Source organism: Silurus aristotelis (genome assembly GCF_946808225.1).
Source record: "Silurus aristotelis genome assembly, chromosome: 2".
NCBI classification, from domain to species: Eukaryota; Metazoa; Chordata; class Actinopteri; order Siluriformes; family Siluridae; genus Silurus; species Silurus aristotelis.
The window spans coordinates 11,917,482-11,938,466 of record NC_139575.1 but is presented as its reverse complement, the minus strand read 5'-3'; the positions used below and the strand labels follow the sequence as shown (position 1 = coordinate 11,938,466).

Here is a 20,985-nt window from a genome sequence, read left to right as displayed (position 1 = left end):
GAGAAAGATGTTGGTGAAACAGAATTAGGATAGACAGAGTGATGAGAAAAGAAGGCTGGAGTACAAAAAGATGCAGCAGCATGTGGAGAGGAATGTAGCAAAGGAAAAGACATGAGGAGCTGTATGTGGAGTTGCACACTAAGTAAGGAAAAACACATTTGTACTGATTGGCCAGGCAGAGTGACCGAGCTGGGAAGGATGTGCTACAAGGTAATGCAATAAAGTATGTAGATGGAAATGTGTTGACTATTTAGGAGAGTTTGTTGAAAAGATGGAGGGAATATTTTAAGCAGCTGATGAATGAGGAAAATGAGATAGATACAAAAAGAGAAGGGTGGATGATGTGGAGATGGTGAAGCAGGAAGTGGATAGGATGACAGATGCATTATTTGCTTAAATGTTGATGGAGAAGTATAGAGAAGGCCATACGGAGTTGCATTGTGTGTTCGTATATTTAGAAAAAGCGTACCACAGAGTGCCGGGAGAGGAGATGTGGTATTGTATGAGGAAGTCAGGTGTGTCAGAGAAGTATGTGAGGGTGGTGCAGGACATGTATGAGGACAGTGTGACAGCAGTGAAGTGTGCAGTAGGAATTACAGACTGGTTCAAGGTGGAGGTGGGACTGCATCAAGGATCTGCTCTGAGCCCTTTTCTGTTTGTGGTGATGGACAGGTTGATAGACGAGGTCAGACAGGAGTCTCCGTGGACAATGATGTTTGTGGATGATATTGTGATTTGTGGTGAGAGTAGGGAGCAGGTTGAGAAGAGCCTGGAGAGGTGGAGGTATGCGCTGGAGAGAAGGGGAATGAAAGTCAGTAGGAGTAAGACAGAGAACATGTGTGTGAATGAGAGGGAGGGCAGTGGAGTGGTGTGTAGTTGGTATGAAAGAGGCAGCTGTAGAGGACAGGGTGTGTGGAGAGAGATGATCTGCTGTTGTGACCTCTAACGTGAACAGCCGAAAGAAGAAGAGGAGGAGGAGGAAGGGGAAGAAGATGCCAAGAAAAGAGTAAGCATTCTAGAGATCCTCACAGCTCCTGTGTGATAGTTGCTGTACAATGGACTGGAGTCACATCTGGGATGCAGTTCTCCACAGATTGCACGGAATTGTATGTGTTTCTAATACATACAAAGATTATTTCATTGGTATGAGCAGGGACTTTTAATATATAAACACGAGTGTAGTTTCTGGCTTCTCTCTTTCTCACTCTCTCTCACACGCACACACACACATACACCCACTGACTGCATGCAGTGTGTTGCTGGACAGTTGTGAGCATATGAAAGTGTGTGTGTGTGTTTGATGTCTCGGTTTAAGAGAGGAGCTGTAGCAGATCCTCGGGCTGGGTTCCGAAAGGACATACCGGAATGTCCGGTACCGTCAGGACTGCTAAAGAGCGCCAGAAAGAGCGGACAACTCAATCTGTCCGGACGCGCGCTCAGCGACGGTAAATACACTCACTACACTCAAAAGAGATCATAATACAGTCAAATAATCGCAGCACAAACAGTTCCGATGGAAATGAATTGATGTTTTTACTATCGGTTGCTAAAGGAAACCTTCTACAGACTGAAATTTGCGGCGCTCTGATTGGTCGATAGGGGTCGCTCACGGGTCACTCAACTGTCGACGGCTTTTTTTTTAACGGCTTCAGTTTGAACACAGAACAAAAGTGAACCCGGAGCTTTAGAGCGGAGCAGCAGATCCGCTTCATTCATTCACACATCCTTCACTTAACGTAAAAGTACAGATGTACATATGCTCATGTTTAAAACAAAACTCTGGTAAAAGTTAAAGTACTGACTACACTTTTTTACTCAAGTTAAAGTAAAGAAGTTTGGGCTCTGACATGTACTTAAGTAAAAAGTAGCCATGTTTTAGTGTCACGTTGGTACATAAACCTCACGTCATATTAATATTAGGATGTCAATCGAATAAAATATTTAATCGCGTTGTTTCTAAATGTACCTTAAATTAATACGTTTCAATTTCTTAATCATCTAATCAACATGGGCATGGACAAATATTGTTACTTTATGCAAATGCATATTTATAATTCGTGAAACCAAACTTAACATTAAGCATTAAGACAAAATATTCTTGTAAAGGTTTTAAAGTAATTATGGCGTAGCAAATTACGTAATTTATCAAGACACCAAACGGAACCTTTGCTGTTTCCACACGGACGGTTAACGAGGTGATACCGAAGAAACTGCATCTCTCATAACTTTCATACGGATTACATAATCAGAAAATATTTGTATTCGATGTGAATTTGTTTATATAAATATAAATCTTTCGAGCTTTCTATACATATATGTATTATGCATGTGAGGCAAAATATTCACTAAGATTCAGGGTGTTTTATTTGGGTTATTTCTTTGAAGAGTTTGACGAGACAAAGACGGCAGAAAGCGCCCGCTGTCTGTTTTCTTTACTTTACGAAAGCACAACGTTTTGTTTTTGTGTGTACAAATAAAAGTAGACCCTTTACAGATTCGCATGATGTATTGCTCTTATCTGTGCGATCAAAAAATACATTCATTAATGCTCGTTTCGGTGTTGTGAGGAAAAATGGCACAAAACGCGCCGGTGCGTTTGTCGACCCCAAAGGAATAATTGTGCGCATCATGGTGGATTTTGGTGCTGATTTAAGACTTGGATTGAAAAGTAAAAAAAAAAAAATATTGAAGTAAAGTACTAGTAGTAACAGAATCAAACTTTTTTCCCTTTATTTTCTTAAAAAGGTCCTAAAATAATCTCAAGTAGCCAAATTATATAAGACTACTATATATAATAAGTAAACCAGATTGACTGATGTAAAACCAGCAAAATCAAAAAAGTATTTAAAAAACTTTTCATATACAGTACTGCACATTGATCAGTGTGGTATAAAATTAAAATTTTTTAAATGGTATTACATTATAATACCTTTTTAAAAGTTTCTTTGTCATATTTATCTTGTTGTTGTTGCTATTATTATCTGTATGGTTCCAGCAAGCTGAACAGAGTTCCTTTTGATTTAAGTTCCCCAGAGTGTGTGGAGGATAAATGTGGACCCTCCAGAAGAAGCTCGACAGAATCTATCATTTAGTGCAACAGAGCGATGGTGGGAGCAGACTGATCTCACCAAACTTCTGCTGTCCTCTAACAAACTCCAGACAATTTCTGAAGACATCAGACTTCTGCCTGCACTAGTGGTTTTAGATGTGAGTTGAACACTGGGCTGTGTGTTTTTACTTGAACAAGACTTAAGTATAGGGGATGGCTTTTAAAGCGCTGTCAATCGGCTTTTATAGATTCATGACAATCAGCTCACCTCACTGCCAGCATCTATCGGGGAGCTGGAACAGTTACAAAAACTCATCTTGAGGTAGGTTTAGTGAAGATATGTTGACATGATTTAATATATATTTAGATGTGGATTAGATATGTTTTTGATGATTACTGTTCTGTTTAGTCATAATAAGTTGACAGAGCTGCCTACGGAGCTGTGGAGGCTGACAAACCTGCGATGTCTCCACCTGCAGCAGAATCTACTTGAACTGCTTCCTGCAGACTTGGGCCAGTTGTGCCACTTGGAGGATCTTGTAAGTATAAAAGCTATAAAAAGCGGTAGATTTGTTCACTGGAAGTTGGGGAAATTAAATGTGCTGAATTATGTCATTTTTCCCACCGTGTCAGTCCAAATTAGAGCGACACACTTCGCAAAAGGCATGGCCATTGTTTACATGGCTTTCAGATAAGAAATCAAATTCTTCCATCCAGCTGTTGTTGATTTTACATGGTTTTTATTAATCTGATAAAGTAAATATGTTCTGTTATTTCAGAGTTTTTATTGTATCCATGCATGAACCTAGCACATTCTGTATCTACATGGTAAAACATGTTTTCTGAAAATAACGTCTTGTTTAGATGTGTTTACTTCTTATTTCTTTTTAATGGTGTTATACCATTCCGTAACTTTTTCCAAAATTTCTTCTCAAATTAAAGGATGTGTCTAACAACAAATTAATGGCTATACCGGACAGCCTGGCAGACCTGAGCAACCTCGTAAAACTAAATCTGTCCTTCAACAACCTAAAGAGCCTGCCACCTGCAATCAGCGAAATGAAGAGTAAGCGTCAAATTGTCTCTGGTTTAGCTGATGTTTTTTGGGAAAACATCTGTTAAGCCCTTTTTTTCTGTAGACTTGAGAATGCTGGACTGTTCTCGGAATCGGTTGGAGAGCGTGCCGCCTGTCTTGGCACAGATGGCGTCTCTCGAGCAGCTGTACTTGAGGCACAACAAACTGCGTTTTCTGCCAGAGCTGCCCTCCTGCAAAACACTCAAGGTTTTTCAGCAGCGTCTATTAAAGCTGTTTTCTATCTGGTGGATTGTAGAGCTAATTAAGCCCAACTTGCACAACTTACACAACATACACAACAAATTGTGAAATTTTCTTATTAAACTAAAGATGAATTGTTGACACACAAGTTCTCATATATCAAAACATATTAGTCGGTTTATTTTCTAAAACCAAATATATCAAAGAAATATTAACATATGTAACTGTATATGTAACATATGTTATGTAGCATTAGTATTTGAATTAAACACCAGTCTATTTTTGCACCTTTCTTTTTTTTTCTGTTCTCCAAATAAACTTTATTTTTTCTCGATAGGAGCTCCACTGCGGGAACAATCAGATTGAGGTCCTGGAGGCAGATCATCTAAAACACCTGAACTCTCTGAGTGTTTTGGAGCTGAGAGATAACAAGGTGAAGAGTCTTCCCGAGGAAATAACTATCCTGCAAGGCCTGGAGCGCTTGGATCTAACAAACAATGACCTTAACAGGTGCTCCTTTCCGTCAGATACTTCAACACGTTATGTCTAGTTAAAAATGAAAATCGAAAGATTTAATCTGGAATACATTTTTGTTGCTTCAAGTATTCACATAATAGAACTGGGCAAAGTGCTTAATAAATAGTAACTGTAGTAAATAATCGATTGCATATGAAGATCTCAGAAAATACAACATATTGATATACATATACAGTAGGCTGTGTCTGAAATGATCCATGATCTTTTTACTGTCTAGTGAGCTATTTTTGTGGTCTACTATTTCATAATGTTGCCCTGAAACATATGCAGAATTCCCAGTGCAGTCTTTTTCAACCACAATGCAACTTTATATGTAGTGTACAAATGATATACCAAGGCAGTTCACCTATAATGCACTGTGTTGTTTGGTTGGGTTTGCATGCACCTTTATTGGGGAAGACCATGTATTTATATGGATCGACTTCTCCCGAGATTCTCGTTAATGTACTGAAAGGATTAATGATGCTGTAAAAAAAAGTTACTACAGTTACATCATTTTGTTTTATAGACTTGATTAGTTAATTGACCCTATTTTTTTTATTTGGCTGCAACACAGTTTCAGTGATGAAGAACAAAATCACTGAAATGGATCAAGTGTTCTGTGGAGAACACAATCATTTATATGCAGAGGTGGGAAATAACGGAGTACAAATACTTCGTTACTGTACTTAAGTAAATTTTTCTGGTATCAGTACTTTACTCCACTATTTAAGTTTTTACTTTTACTCATTACATTTTTACACAAATATCTGTACTTTTTACTTCTTACATTTTCAAAACCGGCTCGTTACTTTAGTTTTAATCCATTGATTTGGTGAAATATAAAATATTTATTTTCACTGCGCGCCGATTTCAGCCGAACAACTGATTTCCTGTTATTGCGTGTCTTTTTCAATCCGCTGGTGTATAAAGTCCTGCTCTCACTCTTTACGAAGATAAGAATCAGCAGGGCAGAAGGCAGTAAGAAGTTTGGGGTTAATGTGGATGAGACAGAGGGAGTCAGTGATGTAAACAGTCTTTTCTTTACTTAGATATAAAATAAATTATAAAACTCCAGATAAAAATATTTTTAATCAGTAAACTTTTGTTTTATTTATGCGCCTCTAGTCTCAAATCAAACACCAAATCCGCCATGTTTTACACAATTTACCCTCTAGGTGGCGTTTTGTGGGTTTTTCCCTCATAATGGTGACACAAACTACTTTTTACTTAAGTACATGTCAGAGCCAAGACTTCTTTACTTTCACTTGAGTAAAAAAGTTTAATCTGTACTTCAACTTTTACCCGAGTATTTTAAAACATGAGTATCTGTACTTCTACTTAAGTAAAGGATGTGTGTACTTTTGCCACCTCTGTTTATATGTCGTGAGTCCACTATAATCCATCGAAGAAAATTAAAAAAAATATTTTGAGAAAAAACTAATTTCTTTCTGTTCATGCGTGTGGAGCAGTGTGCCCTGTGGTCTTGGAACGTTGCCTAAGTTAAAGTCTTTGTCTCTGGAGGGAAATCCACTGAGGACAATCCGCAGAGATCTTCTAAATGTGAGCACTCAGCATCTTTCACCTCTCAGCAAATTTCAGCTCCGCTCTAACCAGTCTTCATCTGGTCTTTACAAATTGTCTTAAAGTTAAATTGCAGCTGTGTTTTAACACGTCTACCTAATACCTACTTTTTCAGAAAGGCACCAGTGAACTCCTGAAATATCTGAGAAGTCGAATACAAGGTACAGAATACAGTCCATTTTACACGATACACATTAAGACCAGTTTTGTTCAGGATATCTTTTCATCCTGTGTAATGTACAGAGCAGCCTGATGGGAAAGCCAAAGAGGAGACGAGCACAGCGATGACTCTTCCTAGCCAGGCCAAGATTAACGTGCATGCCATCAAAACACTGAAGACATTAGACTACAGGTGCACACAACTTATCTTATAAACATCCTGTTTATTAGATATGCAAATGTTGCTCAGTTGTGAATAGAGGTCGACCCATTATACGGATTTGCTTATTAATCGGATGGTTGATTGCTGGAACTATTGGCTATTGGCAAAAATCCATACCTATAGTTTTCTGGGTTGCGTCTAAGAAGGTCTGCTGACATTATAAAGTACGAGATCAGCCTGTTTTGTTTTTTTTTTTTGGATTTAATTTTATTAATTTAACAAAATTTTTTATTTTTGTAATACATTTCAGTACTATTTTGCATAATGTTTTTTAATACCTAGCTATCTGTAAAATTCCATAGTTGACCTCTAATTGTATTAGATCTATCTTTTCTATTGTATCTAAGAGTATTGCTGTCAATTATTAATATTTATATATATATATATATAAAAGTCGATTTATATATGCAAACTTTTTTCCCCCAGAAGTCTACATATATTATTCACAATAATTGTGACTGTTTTTTCCTCTTCATATTCTTAGTGAAAAACAAGAGGCATCTATACCTGATGAGGTGTTTGATGCAGTCAATAACAGTCCAGTTGTCAACTTGAACTTTAGCAAAAACCAGCTGACTGCTGTACCACCCAGGTAACGAAGGGAAAATGACTCTCTGCAAAATAGTGAACAATCTGGAGACAAAATCTGTGAATTTTCTATGTAATAAAAGTTTCTATGTTCTGTAGAATGGTTGAGCTGAGAGACTCTCTAGCAGATATCAGTCTCGGATTTAATAAGCTTTCCACGATTCCTCTTGAATTTTCCCAACTACAGCAACTTGTACACATAGACCTCAGGTATATACCGCCAATCATGCTATTTTAAAAGCAATTGATTATAGAAATAATCCTGCCACAGCTAGGATAAATAAGAACGAACTGCACTAATATTACCACTGTTATTGGATTTCTCCTTAGAAATAATCTGTTGACATCCCTGCCAGTGGAGCTGGAAGCTCTCACCAAGCTGCAGGGCATCATACTATCATTTAATAGGTAAGTATTAATAATGTTTAATTGTTGGTCTGTTGATCCTTATTCAAAAACTATTTGTTTCCTTGATCTTTCTTAGATTTAAGCATTTCCCTGATGTGCTGTACCGCATCCTAACCCTGGAGACCATTTTAATAAGCAACAATCAAATTGGAGCCATCGACCCCGTGCGGCTTAAGTTGCTAAACAGATTGTCCACTCTGGATCTGCAGAACAATGACATCATGCAAGTGCCACCAGAACTGGGCAACTGCACCTGCCTGAGGTACACAGTTTACTATTTACAATGCACAGTGTACAATTTATTCAACTTAAATTCTTTGTACTTTGGTGCACAGGGTTACTTCCATTAACCGGTATTCACGTCACTGTAGCACCGACAGTGCAGTGGAAACTGATGAAAGACAGATGTATTTAATTCAGTACATCTCCATGTTGCGTTGCATGTGGTTCACGTGACCAGTGAGTTGTTTGGTTCCAAAATTCGGAAATATTTCTGAATAGAGACGACACTGCAGTAATAATAATAAACATAATAATACACCACACAGTCCCAGCAGGCTATATCTCTCTATGTTTACTTTACAGATTATTAGTTATTTATTGCATAACAGTGCAGTTATAACAGTGCTGTATAATAAATAATACAGGTTTCATTCACTGTTTTAGTCTCTCATTACAGCAAATCAAGGTTTGGGTACTAATAAAAACGAATAAAAAAAGCCCTACATAATTAAAGGTTAAAGGTTGCGAAGAATTTAGCTGTTCTTAAATAGAATGTTAAATGATGGCACCACCTAGTGTCCAAACCAACATCTTCGTCTTTTGCTCATTTTCAAAGTTGTAACATTAAAATGCATGCAATCTGTAAACTGTAGATTTCCGTCTCCCTTGGCTAATTGATATTTTGCAAAGTGAGTGAAGCACTGTTAATTCATTTTTTCTTTAAATAAATTTCTTCAGTTTTGCAATCATAATGCATAATCAATGAACTTGAACAAAATTGTAATGATTTAAAAATACTGATACATTAATAAATATAAATTATAAATTTTAAAATAATGAATATCCTGGTTACACAATTACACTTTTGTGATCATATTGGGAAGGAAATTGTTTATCACCACAATATTTAGCATCATTCAATTAAATTCAAACTTTATTTATATAGCACCTATATTTATTCATAGCAACAAAATCCAATGTGCAAATTATAGTAATAAAATTAAAGTTAACATAAAAGTTATAAAATATAGCAAAAAGTAAATAGTAAAATAATTATTAAAGCACAACAAATTAATATAAACGTTAAGAAGCAGAAGACTGAGCATACACTCTACAAAACAACTCGTATGAGGTTGGGGTTCCTTTTTCAGTCCTGATCCGTTCAAAGTGCGAGCCAGCCTTGGTTTGCTTATTAGGGATAAATTTGTTCATTAAAGATTTAGGGTACATTTTAGTGGTAGCTCAGTGGTTCACACTGGGCTTCAGGGTGGATGATCAAACCATAGCCTGGGACCTTTAACAAGGCCCTTCACCCTCAACTGCTCAGTTGCATAAATGAGCTCATTGTAAGTTGCTTGGAAAAAGGGTAAATGTTTAAAGCTGATCTTGATCTTGTTTATTGTTTAAATGAGTTGACTAGAAGCAGTCTATTTTGCTAAACAATAATAAAAAAAGAATTTGGTCCTTATACCTGTACACTGTATAAAGCTCTGTGTAATATAGAATTGTTTTTATTTCCCTCCTCTTCAGGGCGCTGATGCTCGATGGAAATCCTTTCCGGAACCCTAGAGCTGCGATCGTAGCTAAAGGAACTGACGCGATTCTTGAGTATCTTCGGAGTCGCATTCCTACATGAGTTTACTGTCTTGCATGGCTGAGCTACCACCACTGCCATACAATTAAAGCACTATCTGACTAATACTGAAGACAAGACACAACAGTTGTGTCAAACTGTTTTTCTAAGAATTTGTTATGAAATGTTTTTGTTTCCCAACATTTTCATGGCCTCATAGTTCCAAAAATATTTGTTCGAAATTTTACAGTACACTTTATTCGGTCTTTTATCACCATCTTGTTCTTGCTGACCATCTTTATAATAAACAACACTGCAATTACATTAATTATATTCTTGACCTGCATGTCTAAGACTAGTATGAATACCACATGACATGATTTAAAAAATGCTGTGTTTGAGACATTTAAATTTGTTTGGCTAAGAATATTTATTAAATAAAAAACATTATCAATCGAAGGCTTTCTCATTAAGTGTATTGATTTTGATTATTGTAAATTTTTTTTATAAAAACCCCAATTATTTAATATTTGCACTAGATACTGTAACTCAGTATTAATTATTCACAATGGCTTATACAGTTTCATAAAGAAATTTCTTTGTAATTGTAGTTGTACTGTCTTAAAAGGAAACAGATGACATAATAACAATAGTGACTTTTTATTTGTACAATAAAGACTTTCATACATTATTCAAAACACTGCTTAGATACTGAAAAAATCTGTACTCCCAAAGCCTAAAATGGCTTCGTTATTTGCTGCACAGCTTTGAATATTTTTATCCAGTTTTGGCTTTTATTATTAAAATTTATTTTAAATATGTACATATAGCATCTGCAAAATGCATTCTAGACACAGAATATATATTTCATCAATTACATTGTTTTAATTTCGAAAAAAAAAAAAATAATAGGAAGGAGTAAACTTGCGTGTGCAAATAAACTGCATGATAAATTGTCACTAAATCTGATTAACTAAATGGAATAATTGTGTTATTCTATATATAATTACTTTTTGCACAAAAAAATGAAACAGCATTCAAGTCCAGTAAGTCTTCATACTGCAGAAAGCTTTGAGTACATTCACAATTTATAGGAATAAATTAATTTAAATGATTTCATTCACAGTTATGTACATCAATACTGCAATTAGACGGAATAGTACCATATATTAGCATTTATATTCAATAGGATTTAAAACACATACAAAAATGACCATTTGTATATCCATATACATGTCTGACACAAATTCACATTTACTGTAGAAATAGTTTTAAATTTTTATTTGTTAGTTTCTCTCATCATCTAAATACTCTTTTCCGTACTGTTTTTGTATCTTTATAAAAAAAATCCTCACAATTTGAGCAAAGCTAAGTATGTCAATATATTATAAATAATTACTCAAACATTTGGTAAAAATAATTACATTATCAAATGCTTTGTCCCAATAACATATTTCTAAATAAATTTTCATCCAGACTTCAGGTTGTATAATTACAAAAAAAAAAAGAAATTAAATTGGGGATTTTCTAATGCTACATTTATTTACAGTGTTGGACATGAGCAAAGCAGATCTATCTGTAAGGAACAATGATGAGTCTTCACTGTTTTTAAATAAAAAAAAAAGAAAACCTAGTGGAGTAAAGCAACTAAATGTTTAATTAAAAAACACAAAGCCTCCTCTCTGTTTTCCTAATCAGACGGCTTTAAAAAGTGAAAGCATGCTATAAACATTAAAGCTTCTTATGGAATTCTATTAAATATTGTGAATTAATTTATTTATATCAATAAGTGAATAACAGGCCTTAAAGCAGAACAACAACTAAGCTTTAAGCTTTGAACAACTTAAATGTACACACAAAAAAAAAATGATATTTTGTACCTGGTGGATACTGGGATACCGATTATATATGAAATCAAAATAGGAATCAATATTAAACTAGTAAAAATGCTTCTGTTGACAACATGGCAAAAAAAGAAAGGAAAAAAGGGGTTTCGCCCTGTATGATTAACCTTAAGAAAAGGACTCGCTCACTATTATTATTCCTAGTGCTATTTTTATGTTTATTAAGAAGCTGTTTGCTGACCAGCAGAGGGCGTTGCAAGAAAAGCCAAATAGCAACAATATTGCTTTCGGATTTTTCCTTTGATTTGTGCAAAACTCTATATACGAGCAACACACAATGCGTAACCCACACCTACTGTGCTCGCAAATGTCTGCTTAAATAATTTCAGTGAAGTCAAGGGTCAGCTGAATAAACTATCTTCTGTAATGTGTTTTATATATATATATTTATGTACAAGGCATTTACAGAGTTGAGGCAGTGTTATGATGAATAAAATGCTTTCAAATGCAAATGTGCTTTCATGCACTGAGAATAAAATAAAATGAAAAGCTGCTTGGAAAAATAGGTACAAAATAATAGCGATATAAATAAGCAACAAAAAAAACCAACACCTGCAGCCACAGGCTGGGAGATATAAAGTAATTTCACATTAGTAAGATTTAAACACACACACACACACACACACACACACACACACACACACACACACACACACACACACACACACACACACACACACACACACACGAGCCATATGTCACATTATTCGATATGTTCTCTATTTTACATTTGGCACTAGTATTTGCCATTGGTCCAGCAATTGGCAAAATTGTTACTAGATAAAAACTTCATGTACAGGGTCCAGTGTTCCTTTTGAGCAAGAAGTCAGTGTTATAAAATTATTTACATTGTGCTCTCCCTTAAAATGACCATGTCCACAGCTTTCGGGAAACTCTTCAGAAGAGACACTGCCGTTTGGTGTTCGATGTGTAAAAAACTATGTCCGTTGGCCTGCAATGCAAGAATGAAGCAAAGGATGAATAGAGGGCAGTGAGGGACGTGAGCTGGGGCGGGAAGAGGCGGAGCGGCACAGGAATGCTGGGAACAGGCCTAGCTCAGAGAGAATAAGAGACACACACTGTCAGGAAAAGAGGAGAAAAAAAAAGCAACCAGCGAGATGCACACAAGTAGTAGAGCTGTCATGCTGTAAAGGAAAGAAGGTGGAAAGAAGCTGGTCTTTGAAGAGATCTGTTCCTCAGCTAACTTTGGATCTGTGGAAAAAAAAAGTGCCGAGGGACCTGCGTCCTGCAGGCTAACGATGAGACCATGAGAAACTCTTAGTGCATTTAGGACGCACATTAAAAGTGAAAAGGCTAATCAAAGACAGACCAATAACTGCTAGAGCCTTTCACTCTAATGCAGTTATTTAGTTGGACAAAAACAGGCTTACAGATTTTAAAGTATGATATATAAGATTTTGAATGGAACACTTAAAACTGATTGCGTAATATTTACTGACTACTTCTACATAAGTAAAGAGTTACTGTGCAAAGCTTTTGCATTTGTTCTCTGCTGTGTGTCATTATGTTATATTTACCATGTGGCTATCATTTACAAACTATAAATATGGGCAAATTACAATGGCAAAAAAAGACAAAGGTCTTGCAGTAAAACTAACACGCTTAAAAACGCAGTGTGTATCATATTCGAACTAAAACAAAAGACCAGATTCAATCGGTTTCATGGGCAGAATTAGAAAGATAAGAGGAAAAGTGAGGAAGAAGATTCAAACAACTAAAAGGCATTTTTAATGTTCTGTAATTTCACTGTGCTTAAAACACTCATGCCATCAAACACTGGAAAGTAAAACAGACAGTGTCCAATACATCCAAGTTCTCAGTAATACAAGAGAAACGCTGCAGCTTAAAACAATAGAGCAACCAAATGCCATCCTTAGAGAACTGACAGGCGAGTAGTGCCAAAGTTTGACACGCGTCATAACAGAAGACCATGCTCACATGGTTGACACACCGTACACACCCACACACACATATATACACACACACACACACACACACACACACACACACACATACCAGACACAAAATGGCACATGCAAAGCCTTCCGCTCTGGTGCTGTCACACACTCACTGGACAATGTGTGGTGATGAAGAAAAGTGTTACCTTCAGAATTTTGTCCCCCGGTCGAAGAACATTGGAGGCGGGTCCATCAGGCTGTACCCTAGTAACAAAGATACCCTATAAGTCAAAATGATATGAGGTTAGGAAACACACGGTGGTGATGGTTTAGAATCTTTGCCTTTTAATCTGGAGTCATTTGTTCTTGCCAAAAATCCCAGCTTATATGATTGTAGAATTTTACTTGCAAACTACTGTGTGTGTGTGAAGCTAACATGCAGGTAAAAGGGTAAAAAATATGTATTAAATATAAAGATATTTGTGCTTTGCTGAATAGCTATTGTGTGTACTTTTTAAGGCAAAGATTATAAAGCATTCGGTATTGTACCAGATGTGTGACCTAACAGTATGCATCCTAGTAAACAACATACTGTGAGTCAACCAAACTTTACATCACGCCATTCATTCAGGTGCTGCATGGACCCGGCTTTGCAGATTCCTAGATTCCTTAGAATGTTTTATAGGTTGTGGAGAAAAAAAATCAATTCCATTTACCGAATAAACATCACAACATTTCCACGATTTACGCAACTCAATTCAATCAGATTTCAGCTATTACAAATGAAGTGCCAAAAATAATGCTGTGCCCTTGACAATGATTTAGTTTTGTACTTTTTACGGTAAATGAAATATTACTGACAGGATTGTAAGCTGTGAATCGGTTAACATGTAACACAGGCTGCTGATGTGCAATGTTGTGCATTGCAGCAGCTCATGTTTCCATGGAAACCTTACAGTAAGGTCTTCTCTCCTTTACAAAACGGTAACCTTGGTGTTAATTCTGTAAGCATTGAAAATAAGGCAGGAATAGTGTACAAAAAATTAATTCCATTCATTAAATTTGTGTTCTCTCAGTCTAGATGAGGGAGAGAAGGCCTTACCATGTCAGAGGGTTTGAAGGGGTTCCCCTGCCCACTGATTCCCCCTGAGATGCTGAAACCGAGGCCTGGGTTTTTCTCAATCCGAACACAGAACTACAAACAAGAAAGCAAGGCACTATTGTAATTCCTGTGCAGTGATTGTAATTATGTTTTGCATGCCTAAATTGTGTACCTTAAATGTAAATATATTAGCAACAACTGCATAAAATGAAAGATTACACTCAACCTGAAAAACATTTAGGCACATCAGATACTACCCCAAGTCACACACACTACAATAATCTTTTTATTTTGTTATAGAACTGAAGAGCTCAAGTCCAAAAAAGTTGGGACACTATGTGAAATGTAAACAAAAACATAATGCTATGATTTTTGTTAAACAACATTAAGGTGTGGCGGATAAATACAACAAAATAAAATGATACAACCGGCTTAAAAAACTGTATTTTCTAAACATAATAATAAACGTGAATCCACTTTGTTGTTTTTTGTTTATTTTGCTAGCTTGAAGGTTTGAATTTAGCAGTAATGTATTATGTGTTACCAGCTGAAGCAGCCCCTTTAAGAAGGTAGAGGATGTTGGTAAGACATGTGACCGAGGCATCATGACATGCATCAAGAGTGAGTCATAGACAGATGTGGCGGAGAGGTAATTTGGTAATTTTCCAAAATAAAACATTGTACAGAATCAGATAATAAATAAAATGGAGTTTCTGCGTTCTAAGGCCCGGGGGGTTGGGCACCACTGTTATAGAGGCAGAGTCTCTCAGAAGTAAAGATGAGAAGAGCTTCACCAAAAGAGTCTACAAATTGTGGAATAATTTCAATATAATGTTCCTCTTCATAAAATTGCAAAACAGTTGCAACAGTGCAAAAACATTTACAGTACATTTCATAACATCACCAAAAGTTTTACAGAATCTGTAGAAATGCACAAGGGACAAGGGCAAAAATCAATACTGGATGTCCGTGATCTTCAGGCCCTCAGACACTGCATTTAAAACAGTCATTATTCTATAATGGAAATCACTGACCATTAACACATCCAGAAACCATTGTCTGAATGAACAATGTTTGCCATGTCAGTCACAAATGCAGGTTAAATCTTTATCAAGCAAAGAAGGTGACATGTATAAATATGATCTAGAAATGTTGCCATCCTCTGTGGGCAAAAGCTCCATTAAAATGTCCTGAGGCAGTGGAAAACGGAAAACGGTACTGTTCTGGTCAGACAAATCGAAATTTCAATTTCTTTTTGGTAACCATAGACACTACATCCTTCGGAGAGGGACAACCTTGCTTGTTATCAGCACTCAGTTTAAAACGCCACATCTCTAATAGTATGGGAGTGCATTCATGTCTGTGGAATGGGCAGGTAGCACATTTGGAAAGGTTTTATCAATGCTAAACAGTGTATAAATGCTTTTATCTATAAAAAGCCTTTTTCCAAGAAGGCTTTGCATATAGTAGAAGTACTAGAAGAGTCCGGGTGCTGAAGTGGCCTGCCTGCAATGTAGACCTTGTACGGTTTAAAAACATTTGCCGCATCATTAAATGAAAAATACAACAAAGGACACACAGAACTGTTGGGCAACAAGAATCTTGTATCAGACACATATGGGACAACATTCCTCTCCTAAAACCTCAGCAACTGGTCTCCTCATTTCCCAGATGTATATGGACAGAAGACACTAACCAGTGGTTTACATAGCCCTGTCCTAACTTATTTGAGAACTGTTGCAGTCATTTTACACAGTGTCCCAACTTTTGTGGAATTTGACTTGTAACAATTGAGCTGGCAAATTGTTTTACTCTGACCAAACACAATTTTGAAAAAAATAAATAAATAAATAAATTTACTGGGTTGGATAAATATTCATACCCTTATGTCAGCTAAATGTCAGACTGGATAAAGACCACTGACAAACAACAATTTTTAAAACTTGCTACAGATTCTCAATCAAACTAAGGTTTGGGTATTCACTGCAAATTGTGAACTCTATTACACCAAACTAACTTTTAAAATTTTAGGTGACAATATAAAGTATGTGGTTTATTAGTAAGGTTTTAATCTACCAAATGTTAAGGCAGCATATTATGACAAATGAGATACTGGATAAATACCTGTTCTGGAAAACCATCCATGCTTTTCTGGCCTTTAGTCTGGATAAAACAGCGGGCACTCTGTGGTCGGGGGCTGGTGCTCGTCACGGCCATGGCCAGAGGTGACTGGTACTGCTGGATCGACACCTTATTCATTGCTCCCTCGTACTGCTGGGGTCCCCGATGTGGTCCCGAAGCTCCACTTCCCACAATGCCCTGCTGTTGGGAAGAATGATGGACCACAGCCTGTGAAAGATTTTTTATATTTTTTAATCTGAACAATGTCTGCATGATTGCATGCTTGATGACACTTTAACAGTGACGGTTATATCTCATCTTATCATGTTACTACAAAAATTTGAGTGTACGATTCACTTTATGTAGATCAGTTATCTATATTATTATTATTATTATTATTATTATTATTATTATTATTATTATTATTATTATTATTATTGTTGTTATTGTGCCATTTCATTTAATGTAGGTCATTTTCTATAGTGCCCAAATATTTTGGCTTATGATTGATGAACCTCAGGTTTATTTAATTTTAGGAAAAAATACTAAGATGGAATAAACCTCATGGGAGCTTGAAACTAGTGGATCGGATTGCACTGTTTTCTATTTTTGTCACTCTGCAGCACTGTTCACTTGATGCATTCCGTTAGATCTAAAAAAAAAAAATTCAGGCACTGGAGATTGTACAAGCAAAGTGTGAACCAACAGACCGTCATATACACATAGCACAAAACAAAATGCATTGTATTTGATTAGACTTTGTTTAGAAGCTCTGATTGACAGCCTTTAAACACATATACTGTAGACTGACTAGTTGCTAAGGAGACTGAGGAAGAATGCAGCCCAGTGAGAATGAATGATTCAAAAAGTAGCAATTAACCCTGACATTTCAAAACATTAACACAGCAATCATGACTAGATCGAGATGCAATTCTGAGCTTTAGTAGAACAGGAAGCGCAAAAAGAAGCAGAGATTATTAGTTAGAAGTGGTATTGTATGCCAGAACGATAGAAATATAATGACAATAAAAGAGAAATGGTGTGTCATCTTAAGACTTATAATGAGATACAACAGGATTACTTTATTTTTAGTAAGGGATTTTATTTGCCTGTATTCTTTAGTGCTAAGTTCTACCATGCATGAAACAATTTGCAGTCTATTATTTACTCTATTGTACCCAAGCCAAAGGTGACTGGTAATGTAGAAAAACATAAAAAAAATAAATAAAAATAAAAGTTTTCTCAGCAAGTTTACTGGAGCGATTTTATTAAAAGCTATAGCAAAAAACCTGAATGCAAAAGCACAGAAATAACTTAACACACAATGCCCATATTCCCTTTTGCTGAAATGCTCCTAATGTTATTCTTTTAATACTCTCAGTTTGGTTAGGTTTCAGCTCCTATCATGCCTGTGCAAGATGATTAAAGTTTTTCAGCTGGAAACGAGTAAAAATGTTGGCAGCCTCAGGAGCCTTTGATGACTGGGGTGAAGATATCTGGGATTTCTGTAATGCATGATGATGTAAATGTAGCACATAAAAAAAAAAAAAAAGAAACTTGAGAAAAATTTGTTGGCAAAAGCATTTCATATGCGAAATAAAGCAAGACATGTACCTTTTTGAGGATGGTGTTGTCAGGAGGTACATCTCTTCGTCCAAGTGAGTAAGGGGCCCAATGTGTGCTTGGAGAGACCACCTCCTGACCATTATCTAAAATATTGCTCTGTTGCGATGGAGTCTGTAAAAAGATTGCTCAGTAAATCTATGCACTCTATAGCATCTACGGTACATGACAAGTCCTTCATTTCAAAGAGCAACTTTAATTTATTTTCTGTGCATCTTTCATACATCTGTGAAAAAATATTAATGGTTACATTTAGGTCACATATGTCATATTCATGTCCGTATTGAAATTAACAAGAGAAATTTATTACAATTTATTAGTAAAAACAAGAGAAGTATTGAATAAATTGGCCCTCATATGTAGCGGGCTATACTGTAGATTTAACATAGCATCAAAATGGAAATTGATTAGATTATAGGATGACGTGTCTGTAGAAGGCGTTTGCAGTTTGTTGTGTAATACAACTCTCAGATCATATTCACAGTTCATCTGCATGGCATAACTGTATGTGTGAAGGAAGTGAAGTTGTGACTGTTCTAACTCCACACTGCTGCTACTGTATTAAACACTGCAGCTATTTAGGAAAATTTGGGATTTAGTCTTTGCATAGGGGTCGTACAAAGGAACAGAAGTATGTGTAAGACAAATAAGACAGTTACATATGACCTAATTAAAAGATTTTTTCAGAATATCATATGTCAGTGTTTCTGTAAGCCCTTGGAGGGACAGAGGCAACAGAAGGTGAACAAAGCAAACACAGAGACTGCACACATGCAACACAGACATCTGAATATAGTCACACAACAATGAGACAGTACCTAGACTGAAAACGCTCACACATGAAATTGTTAGATTTGTGTTAAACAGTGAAATATGAGGAATGACTTTTCACAGTGAATTATTTCCAAATATACCACAGCTCTGTCATATATGATTGGTCAGATGCTTATTAAGTGTTGATTCACTGGCTACAACAGCAGCTCTCAGAGTGTCAGGCTACAAAATAAATTACAGGTTTATAGTTTTGCACTGGTCTAATATGATAATGAGTTTTACTGTATTTCCATAATAACAATGAATTCACAGGAACTTTTATGATTAGAATTAATTTAGTGTTATTTAATCTGCTGGTATAGTTGAACGTTTCTGTAGGAAAAGAGTTTACATTCATGAAAGGGGTTTCTTTTATCTACACTTTATGATAGTCAGTATGTTTTACCACACAGAAAAGCCTTTAGGACTTTCATGCTTTGCGGTTGTTTGGTAACATGGAAAGCTGCATTTGTTTATACTATTAATAAAAACAACAACAACAACAAGCTAAGTTTTAAACTGTTTTCTGTTTACATGCTAAATGGACATTACTCAATAATAAATGTAGAAACAAATGCAGGCAAAACATGAATGCGATCATTATAATCATTGGCAAACTGCTGTGGTATAAGAGGAATAAAACAAAGAAGGATGTGCTGTTATTGAAAAATAATAAATTCCACTATTGAGTATTTCCCTATAACAGCACAACCTGTCATGTTTTATTCCTTACGCATTATTTAGAGTTTATTAAAAATAACTGAGGGATGGCAAAAGGTCTCAAATAATGTGTGTGGTTTTTTTTTTCTTTTAAGCAGAAGCTGGATTTAAAAGATATTATAAGAAAGTTCATTAAACAATTGGCCTCATGGCTCCATTGCATTGGAGCTAATTGTATTTCTTCTGTATATACTCACTTTTGGTAGAGGTAGCCACTGAGTTGTTTGGTTTTCATGCTTTGTGTTATTGTAAAAGTTTATTGTCATGCTTCTGCTGGCATGCGGTGCAGCATAGCCTCCAGAGTACAGCATGCCGAAGTTTACTGTGTTGTGCTTAAGGACAGCGCTCTGATTGAGGAAAACAACCACATGACATGAATGAATGGGTGTGCCACATAGAAAGTCAAAGGCTGCTGCCGGGGTGGAGGGTTACGTTTGACTGCACCACACAAACTGCGTAGCTGCAACAGAGTTGAGAAGCTTGACCAACAGAAAACTGTACAGAACATCATTACTGCCAACACAGCAAACACAAACACACATTTATATAAAACTAACAATAACAACAGTGGGTGACTAAGATTAGTGGACAACGTAGTAGACTGTTCACAGAAACATAGCATAGCCGTTAACCCTGTATCAGACTGAATACAAATTTCTTTGTATTAGCCGTTGTTGTTTGCTATACAGAATTAACGTAGAAACGTCAGTGTACAACGCATACATTTTTGTTGAGGAGTTGTACTTTTCTACTGAACAGTAAGTCTTGGCTTGGCAAATGAACCATGAAATAGCATATTATTGCTATTTTAAGTGTACCTACTTTATGTACTTATTAAGAATTTGAAGCATGTTTTGCCCAGGTAGCATACAAATTAAAAGCAGGATATTTGGGCAGAACTACAATAAAATCAATTAATAGGTCAAATGCAATCAAAAAACTATTGTTTTGTTTACAGTTTCTGGTTAGAATGATACATCTTTAATAGTGACTGTACTTTATCTGAAAGTTGTAATTTCCTTTTTCTGGTGGCTTTTTAAAGATAACATCACAGTTATAGTAATTTATAATTTTATACAAGTTAGACCAAAATTCTAAACTGCTTCCTAAATAGGGTAGATCATAAATATATTAAATAAAGTTTCATTAATTTTTTATATTAACATCAATTCATTTTCATTCGTA

The 20,985-nt window shown here is 35.9% G+C and overlaps 2 protein-coding genes across 33 annotated transcripts in view; one reads left to right on the top strand and one right to left on the bottom strand.

Annotated features, from left to right (window-relative positions):
* The first annotated feature begins 872 nt into the window (after positions 1-872).
* lrrc40 (leucine rich repeat containing 40) lies at positions 873-10,047 on the top strand. Its single transcript, XM_083567318.1, has 15 exons — positions 873-1,445; positions 3,026-3,207; positions 3,298-3,371; positions 3,459-3,588; positions 3,992-4,115; positions 4,189-4,331; positions 4,663-4,835; positions 6,314-6,404; positions 6,541-6,586; positions 6,669-6,777; positions 7,292-7,399; positions 7,495-7,605; positions 7,726-7,803; positions 7,880-8,065; positions 9,556-10,047. The coding sequence occupies exons 1-15, from the start codon at positions 1,301-1,303 to the stop codon at positions 9,659-9,661; spliced, it is 1,806 nt and encodes a 601-aa protein (XP_083423444.1). The 5' UTR covers positions 873-1,300; the 3' UTR covers positions 9,662-10,047.
* A 195-nt stretch (positions 10,048-10,242) lies between these two features.
* Positions 10,243-20,985, bottom strand: part of lrrc7 (leucine rich repeat containing 7) — a 160,931-nt gene continuing 150,188 nt past the window's right edge. For 9 of the 32 annotated variants that reach the window (XM_083565596.1, XM_083565592.1, XM_083565564.1 and 6 more), the window contains 5 exons: positions 18,259-18,381; positions 16,648-16,872; positions 14,524-14,616; positions 13,628-13,702; positions 10,243-12,553 (listed from right to left, as the gene is read on the bottom strand). In XM_083565596.1, coding sequence (XP_083421722.1) covers positions 12,347-12,553; positions 13,628-13,702; positions 14,524-14,616; positions 16,648-16,872; positions 18,259-18,381 — 723 coding nt within the window. In that variant the 3' untranslated portion in view covers positions 10,243-12,346. Of the gene's footprint in view, positions 13,495-13,534; positions 13,703-14,523; positions 14,617-16,647; positions 16,873-18,258; positions 18,382-20,985 lie in introns of those variants that run through there. The other 23 variants (XM_083565582.1, XM_083565575.1, XM_083565584.1 and 20 more) reach the window with 11 other exon arrangements.